Source organism: Diorhabda carinulata, chromosome 10 (genome assembly GCF_026250575.1).
Source record: "Diorhabda carinulata isolate Delta chromosome 10, icDioCari1.1, whole genome shotgun sequence".
NCBI classification, from domain to species: Eukaryota; Metazoa; Arthropoda; class Insecta; order Coleoptera; family Chrysomelidae; genus Diorhabda; species Diorhabda carinulata.
Genome location: NC_079469.1, coordinates 13,969,709 through 13,979,144, shown reverse-complemented (window position 1 = coordinate 13,979,144; position 9,436 = coordinate 13,969,709). Strand labels below are relative to the sequence as shown.

Below are 9,436 nucleotides of genomic sequence, written 5' to 3'. Positions count from 1 at the left end.
GACATTTGACAATTAAAAATGTCATTTAAAAATAACCAAAACTAAGATTTCTAAATATCTCTAGATAAGATGGCAAACAATTACACTGATTTGATCGTATCAACAAATCATTTTGTTAACAACAATTTTTTCTATTTATAAACAAAAACAAAACAGAATCGACCTCGGAAATATAAAAACGTCAACAAAAAGTTAGTTTCGAGTGATAATTAAAAAATGTTTGATTAACATATTAAAAACTGGTGGGAGTACAAAATAGATAATAAATTGATAAACGACAATTTGTTCAATTCTTATTATCATTAATAAGTGAATCCCATATTACCGAAATGAAACCCAACAATTCTGGTAAGTCGAATTAATTTTATAATATAACGTATTAACTTTATTTCGCTGTAGGAAGCAATATGGACAAGCAGGTTAGTAGAAATGAAGAAATAATACCACCAGTTCTTGCCGACGAGGAAACTAAACTCACTATAAGGAAAAAAGTTTGGGAGTGTTTTTCCAACCATCGTTTGATTACTTTTCCGAAACCTCATGGTAGGATACCAAATTTCATTGGTATAGAAGATACTACCATGAATTTAACGAAATTACCAGAGTTTATTGGGGCCAAATCAGTCGCAGTTTTTATAGACAAAGCCCTGACGTCCGCTAGGGAATTAGTACTTGAAAATTCCAAAGATTTATATGTCCCATTTCCGAGGTAATTTTTTTTAATTTCGAAAATTTACCGCAATTTTTAACTTCTTAATCAAAACTAATTAGAATACAGTGTTTGCCAAAATTAATTATCCGTTTTCCAGATTTCAAAGATGTTTAATGAAAAAAATTGTGGTAAATGAATCTGATGATTTTAAGACTTTGGTATCCCGTGGGGACATCCATCGAGGGGAAAACGTCGGTATTTCCGATGGGGTGACTGTAGATATGCTGATAGTGGGTAGCGTGGCTGTGTCTAAAGAAGGTTACCGGATCGGTAGAGGAAGAGGTTTCGAGGATTTGGAATACGGGTTGTTCAAAGAATATAAAGCTGTTAACGATGATACCGTCATCGTTACCATCGTGCACGATCTGCAGGTAAAACGTCAAATTTTTGATTATACACTGTCTCTCTTTACTTCCTGAGCTTATGCTCTCACTGTATGTATACTATACAGTGTATCTTTCGAACGGAGTATTGAATTCGAATTTGGCGGTTTATTGAAGCATCAAATTTTGAATTTGACATTATACAGTATGTCCTCGAGTTGAATTATGATTCTGCATTAAAAGTCACTCTTTGTATTATATAGGATGTTTTTTGCGGTTAATTATGGTCTCGTTGGTTGAAATTTTCTATTTGACATTATATAGTATGTCCCTCAAGGTGAATTATCTGTTCTCTTTCAAATAATTGTATTGGGTATTATACAGAAAGTCCTTGGCGACGAATTACGATCATGGCAGTCTTTTGGACTAGGAAATTTTTCATTTGGCACTATACAGTGTGTCCTCGAATCGAATTAAGATTCTTATATTAAATAGTACACTTTTTACTATATAGATTGTCCTCTATGACGAGTTATGGTCTTGACAGTTGAGATTTTTCATTCGACATTATATAGTATGTCCCATTAGTTGAATTACGATTTTTTACGAATTAACGTATTCGGTACTATACAGAATGTCCTTGGCGACGAATTACGATCTCGGCAGTCTTTTGGACCAGGAAATTTTCCATTTGACACTATACAGTGTGTTCTCGAGTCGAATTATGATTCTTATATTAAAAAGTACACTTTGTACTAAATAGATTGTCTTTTATGACGAGTTACGGTCTTGACAGTTGAGGTTTTTCTTTCGACATTATACAGTATGTTCCATGATTTGAATTACGATTTTTTACGAATTAATGTATTCGGTATTATACAGAATGTCCTTGGCTACGAATTACCATCTCGGCAGTCTATACAGCGCGTCTCTAAAGTTTGTCTTTTGATTTAGGTGTTCGATTCGCTACCTCGAGACTTGTTCGAAAAATACGACACGCCCGTCGACGTCATCATAACCCCGACTCGTACAATAATCGTCGAAAATAAATTACCGAAACCCACCGGTATTTTTTGGAACGAATTGAATGTGGGTCAAGTAAAAAGTCGAAAATTGTTACAAATATTGTACGCCGAACACAAAAAATCCCAAAATCGAGATACGACGCTGTCTAAAGAAAATGGAAAAGGTCATCGACCTTTCTATTGGAGGCGTTACTCGAAAAAAGAAACGAAAAACCCCGTCGACGATCCGGACGCGAACCGCATCGACCAAAACGACAAGGAAAACCAAAAGAAGAAGAGGAGGGGAAGCGCGAAAAGGAATAAAGGAGAAGACGATACTCCACGTACCGAAGAATCTTATCGCACCGACGAAACGGATCGTTCGAAACGTAACGAAAAGAGAAGAAGAAATTTCCGTATCGATTATTCGTTGAAAGTGACGAATATAAATAAAAAAATGAGGTAAACAGGCGGCGGAATTATATATATACCCCACTCACCCTCCACTCCCCCCCCCCAGCAACCCTTATTCAATTAAAACCCTTTTTATAGGACGAGGGATTTCGTGAAGGCTCTAAAAGAGAGAAACATCAAACCTAGATGCATCACTTGGAAGGGCAAGAGGGGCGTTTGTTATTTGCATTACGTTAAAAAGGATCGCAAAAAGGACGAGGACGTTTCGGATGCCATTAACGACGTCATCGAAATTATTCAAGATTTGAAATTGGATCCCGACGAACCGGATAAAAATTTGAATGTTAAAGTCGTCGAGCCGATTACTAGAATTGAAACTGTCGACGTTACCGCCGTTTGATAGTGGAATCAATGATGCGAAGGTTAGTGGTTAGGTTGTACAATTAATTCGCAAATTATAATCGAAACTTTGTTTTTTTCCACTTACAAATGACTTTAAGCCAAAAAATCCGGTTTTTGATAACTTTTTGTCCAATTAATGCGCAAATTAATGATATTTTGTCCAATTAATACGCAAATTTTACCCGTCAATTCGCAAATTCCACAAGAAACTGTATTTTTGCTCTTACAAATGATTTTAAACCAAAAAATCCAGTTGTCAATAATTTTTTGTCCAATTAATGCGCAAGTTTTAACCGAAACGGGGTTTTATCTCTTATAAACGAGTTGAGTTGAAAAATTTAGTTTGTTAATAACTTTTTGTCCAATTAATGCGCAAATTAATAAAATTTTGTCCAATTAATGCGCAAATTTTGCCCGTTAATTCGCAAATTTTACCCGAAATTGCGTATTTTTACTCTTACAAATAACTTTAAGCCACAAAATTCGGTTTGTTAATAACTTTTTGTCCAATTAATGCGCAAATTAATGATTTTGTTCAAATAATGCGCAAGTCTTAATCGAAACTGTTTTTTGCTCCTATAAATGAGTTTAGTTCGAGAAATCAGAGTTTTCAAAAGCTTTCTGTGATTATTAATACATTTTTGTCTAATTAATGCGCAAATTTGAATGAAAATCCACAATTTTTTTTTCATTCCAAGAAACCGAAATTGTTCGTTTCCCACAAATTTGATCATCTACAATTGTGTCTGAATTTTTGCGCAAATTTACTAAAAAAAAATATGACTGCGCAAACTCTTAATAACATCCACCAATTTAAATTTTAGGTTGATGGTAAAATCATCGATCTGCACGATTTTTCCTTGCCATGTTGAGAATGTTTTCGTTTTTATTTCGGAGTTTATAGAATTTATATTGTTCAGTATTAAGTAAATATCTCGATTAGGGTTATTTCCTTATTTAAAAAAAAAAAAAAAAAATACAAAATTCTTCCAATTCGTTCCAAATATTTAATTCCTCAATAACCCCAATTGATTTAAGGATATTTTATATAATAAACAGATATTTTGTTGTAAGCGTTAGTATTTTTAACCCTCCTCCCACCCTTCTACAGGCATCCACGCTCGCCGATATAAGCGACAGACCGTCAAATGATATAAGCGACAGCAAAAACGACGATCGACTTTACAAAGTTATAAGTGACGCTTGGTTGAAAAATACGGGTCGCTACAACACTTATTTCAAACAATATAAGTGACGCAACGTTAAAAAGTAGCTTATAAGATAGTTACATGTCGCTAAATGATATAAGCGACACATAAAATTTAAATAAGCGACATAAACTTCAACGTGAAATAAGTGACACGTTTTAAAAACGATAAAAGCGACGCAAAAGACAACTTGAAATAAGTGACACGTTTTAACACCGATTAAGCGACGCAACAAGAAATTTGAGAGAAGTGACACGTTAAAAAACGATGTAAGCGACGCAAATAGCAACATAATATAAGTGACGCGTTTCAAAAACGATGTAAGCGACGCAAAAAGCAACATGATATAAGTGACACGTTTAAAAAACAATATAAGCGACGCAAAAGGAAATTTGAGAGAAGTGACACGTTTAAAAAACAATATAAGCGACGCAAAAGAAAATTTGAGGTAAGTGACACGTTAAAAAACGATGTAAGCGACGCAAAAAGCAACATGATATAAGTGACACGTTTAAAAAACAATATAAGCGACGCAAAAGGAAATTTGAGAGAAGTGACTCGTTAAAAAACGATGTAAGCGACGCAAAAAGCAACATGATATAAGTGACACGTTTAAAAAAATGATGTAAGCGACGCAAACAGCAACGCGATATAAGCGACGCAAAAGGAAATTTGAGAGAAGTGACACGTTAAAAAACTATGTAAGCGACGCAAAAAGCAACATGATATAAGTGACACGTTTAAAAAAAATTATGTAAGCGACGCAAAAAGCAACATGATATAAGTGACACGTTTAAAAAACAATATAAGCGACGCAAAAGGAAATTTGAGAGAAGTGACACGTTAAAAAACGATGTAAGCGACGCAAAAAGCAACATGATATAAGTGACACGTTTAAAAAAATTATGTAAGCGACGCAAACAGCAACGCGATATAAGTGCCACGTTTAAAAAACGATATAAGCGACGCAACTGTATAACTAAATAATATAAGAGGTATAGCAACAGATAACAGGTGCTTCACTTGATATAAGCGGTATTTAGTGATGTAAGGGACGGTGCAAACTACTACGAAATCCGTTTATATGACGTAATATACATTTCAATGATAGGAGTGCACATTTTAAATGGAATAAGCGACGCTTCGCAAATATTCGAAATGACGCTTATATGGTATAAACGACGCTGATTTCACTGATAAAAAACATGTCTCTGTAACGCTGCGAAATTATATAAGTGACGTTACTATGAATTACGTAAGTGATAAGTCTGTAAATAGTAGAAACTGTTCGATAGAAGTGACACATTTTCGGAAATATAAGTGACGTGTTTTGAAATGATATATAGTGACGTTTTTTATCGAATAATATAAGTGCCAGACTGTCACTTGGTATAAGTTGAATTTTTCACATGATATAAGCTATTTGGAACCAAAAAATGTCTCGCAGAAATAGAAATTGCGATTCCGAATTAGTTTTTAGACCGTAATTTTCGAAATTATACCTTTTTCTAGATTTTTTGTATAATTAACGACGTTTCGGTCTCGTTTTAACGAGCACCCGTTATTATTGTTATTAATTTTGACTCGAAAATATTAAAAATCGTTGAAATAAAAAAAAAAAAAAAATGGATTGCGACACGTTCGTCCGTGGGCGTATATTATCGCGTGTCGAGATTTATTGAAAGACGTTTCGGTCACAACTTCAGAGCCGGATTCGAAAATTTCGTCCTGCAATTTTTAATGTCCATAGAAACTCCAGAATATGTTCACGGACATTTCAAAATCCTCCAAATCAATCGGGAACATTCTAGTATGTTCCACAAGAACATACTTTTTCATAGAACGTCGTCAAACGGATCAGAATGTTCTAGAATAATCGACGGAAAAGCGAAATGTTCTATAATCAATTAAAACGTTCATAAATGTCTCAGAACATTGTAAAAAGTTGAAGAACAAATTCGAATAGGTTGAAGGTGTTCCCAGATATTCGAAAATGTTCTAAATCAATTTGGTATGTTCAATAAGAACATAAATTATTCTAGAACATTGCGAAATATGTTTACAGATGTCTCAGAACACGGTAGAAAATTGAAGAACAAATTCGAATATACCCAGATTCGTTAGTGATGTTCCTAGATATTTTAAAATGTTCAAAATCAATCTGGAATGTTCTATAAGAACATAAATTATTCTAGAACATTGCGAAATGTTCATGGAGGCCTCAGAACACTGTAGAAATTTGAAGAACAAATTTAAACACGTGGAAAGATGGTTCAAAATTGTTTTCAGACATTTTAAAATGTTCTGAATGAATCAGGAATATGCTGGCATGTTCTAGAGCTTTGCAAAATGGTCTACAGTCATTTGAAATGTTCCCGAACGTCCCTGAGCACTGTAGAAAGCCGAAGAACAAATTTAAACGCGCCGAAACATGGTTAAAGATGTTTTCAGACATTTTAAAGTGTTCTGAATGAATCAGTACCAATTCTGGTATGTTCTACAAGAACATAAATTATTATAGAACTTTGCAGAATGTTCCACACTAATATAAAGGGTCCTACAACATTATAGAGTTGAAGAACAACTTCGAATGTACCTGAAAGTGGTTGAAAATGTTCCTGGATATTTAAATATGTTCTGAATCAATCAGGAACATTATAGTTTGTTCTAAAAGAACATAAATCTTTATATAACAACTTCAAATGTACAGAAAAGTGGTTGAATATCTTCATTGGCATTTTAGTATGTTCTGAAACAAACAGGAACAATTTGGTATGTTCTTCAAGAACATAAATCGTTTTAAAAAATTGCAGAATGCTCCAAAATAATGTAAAAGGTCCCAAAACATTATAAAATGCCGAGGAACAACTTCGAATGTACGGAAAAGTGGTTGAAGATGTTCCCGGACAATTGAAAATGTTCCGAATCAATCTAGGACCATAAGATTATATAAGAGAGTTGAGAAAAGTTCTGTAACGGATTAGAAAGTTCTAAAATACTCTAGAAAGTTGAAAATTTATTTCGAATATATCCCAAAGTGACATACAATGTTCCAGGAACATTCTACAGTGTTCTGAGACAATAAACAACCATCTAAAATGTTCTATTGCAGTATAAAAGTATAAGTGACGTTTAAAGACAACTTAGAACAAGTAAAAATTGCATTTAAAAATGAATAAACGATATAAAATAGTCGTAATCAATTTAAAGCCGGTACTGGTACATATTTTTACCCCTAGTTGAGGGTTGAAAGCCTTCTGCTTGACCCCAATCAGCATACTTCGTCTTTTTATTCACTTCATAAGCGACAAACCGTTTATCATTAGCGTAACTAGAAGGAGCGCCAATATTTTCCGATATTTAGGCGACTTCAAGACGCACGTCCACCAAAATTCAAATTTCTTCGATATATTGGCGGATGCGAGTCGCGCCTTTGCCCAAAATTCGAATTTTCTCGATATATCAGTGAAAGTTAGTTGCGCCTTCGCCCAAAAATAGAATTTTCTCGATATATCAGCGGAAGTTAGTTGCGCCTTCGCCTAAAACTAGAATTTTCTCGATATATTTGCGGATTCGAGTCGTGCCTTTGTCCAAAATTCGAATTTTCCCGATATATTGGCGGCAAATTGCGAATTATCAACGAATCCGAAATACGCGTTCGCTAAATTTCAATTTTTTTTCAATACCCCGTTGAATTCTCTGCCACTGATCTAATAAGAATACGAAAATTTAGACGCCCTCACGAAATATGAAAATTGTGGGGGTAGTTTGCATTTGATGCAAAAATTTCATTGTAAATATATTTGATAAACAAATTTCCACCGCCCCCCCTTCGTTTATCTGCTTATTTACATGCTAAAATGGCTTGAAAATGAAAGTAGGTCATAAAAAAGGAATTGGCGGATGCGCCGGCGTTTAATTAGAAGCGCATTCGCCAAAATAATCCCGGTAACTGCACCAAATCGCCCCCTCCTCGTTTCTATACTAATTTTTTCCAGAAATATAATTTTCCATCGATTTTCCAATTTGAGACCGTCAATTTTCCAAGTTTTCGGCTTTCCTCGAATGAAATCGATCCGCGAAAACGCAGGAAAACCAGAGCGAAGACGAGAGCGACATGTGTCATAACGCCTGTGAATTTTCCAAACTCTTCCACCGAAAAGATCGTTTTTCCGGAAAACTGAACGAATTTCTGATATAACGACGTTGAAAATTTGACGAATTTGTCGGCTACACCCCGTATAAATGGAAAAATATATTCAAATGAGTTTTCACTAGAGAAAATTGTCTGATAATTGTCGGGAAAATTTCCACCGCATGCGTGATTTTTATCTAAACCACATTGCGGGTACCTATACCGGAAACACCCATTGGGGGCCCGCTTAGGGGCGAAGAAATGGGGGTGGCGGGTGGCGAAGTAAAAAGAGGCCAACCGCGTCACGTGGGATTGGCCACAAACTATGACCAATCGTGACAAATACGTCGTTGTTTGGTGGAAAAGGATATTTAACGGGTTTGATTCGCAGGAATTTGATCCTTATTAGTGGGGTTGGTTTGGTGGATGTTTGTGTGAAAAGGGGTTGATGTTGGGCATTCATTTTCCGAGTGGAAAGTTGCAAAATTCACATGGGCGTGCTGTTGGGGACCGAAAATATTATAAAAAAAGTATATAAAACTGCTTTTTGGTTTTGAGGCAAATTTTTCTAGATATTTTAGGCGAATGCGAGAGGTGTATACACGAAATTTCGAATTTTTTCGATTTTCCTTTTAATGAGAGACACGAGTTCATAAATTCCCTCTCTTCGACGAATTAAGGATCCACGATATTTTTGACAAATACCAAGACACTCGTCCTCAAAATATTTCTAAATTTTTGACGAATATAAGACACTTGTCCACAGAATTTCGAAATTTTTGACGAATACAAGACACTAGTCCACAAAATTTCTAAATTTTTGACACTTGTGGATTGAATTTCAAAATTTTCGACGAAAACAAGACATTCGTCCACAGAATTTTGAAATTTTTGACGAATACAAGACACTAGTCCATAAAATTTTGAAATTTTTGACGAATACAAGACACTAGTCCACAAAATTTCTAAATTTTTGACACTTGTGGATTGAATTTCAAAATTTTCGACGAAAACAAGACATTCGTCCACAGAATTTTGAAATTTTTGACGAATACAAGACACTAGTCCATAAAATTTTGAAATTTTTGACGAATACAAGACACTAGTCCACAAAATTTCTAAATTTTTGACACTTGTGGATTGAATTTCAAAATTTTCGACGAAAACAAGACATTCGTCCACAGAATTTTGAAATTTTTGACGAATACAAGACACTAGTCCATAAAATTTTGAAATTT

General features: G+C 34.6%; 1 protein-coding gene across 1 annotated transcript; it reads left to right on the top strand.

Moving 5' to 3' along the window:
• Positions 1-3,928, top strand: LOC130899137 (methenyltetrahydrofolate synthase domain-containing protein). The gene is made up of 6 exons (XM_057808921.1): positions 1-348; positions 400-709; positions 810-1,083; positions 1,990-2,501; positions 2,592-2,875; positions 3,680-3,928. The coding sequence occupies exons 1-5, from the start codon at positions 330-332 to the stop codon at positions 2,851-2,853; spliced, it is 1,377 nt and encodes a 458-aa protein (XP_057664904.1). The 5' UTR covers positions 1-329; the 3' UTR covers positions 2,854-2,875; positions 3,680-3,928.
• Positions 3,929-9,436: the final 5,508 nt, after the last annotated feature.

What these genes read in the sequence shown, in the direction of transcription:
- LOC130899137 (XM_057808921.1), top strand. An exon ending in TTATATGTCCCATTTCCGAG is followed by an intron (nt 710 to 809) that starts GTAATTTTTTTT and finishes TCCGTTTTCCAG; the next exon opens with ATTTCAAAGATGTTTAATGA. An exon ending in CCATCGTGCACGATCTGCAG is followed by an intron (nt 1,084 to 1,989) that starts GTAAAACGTCAA and finishes CTTTTGATTTAG; the next exon opens with GTGTTCGATTCGCTACCTCG.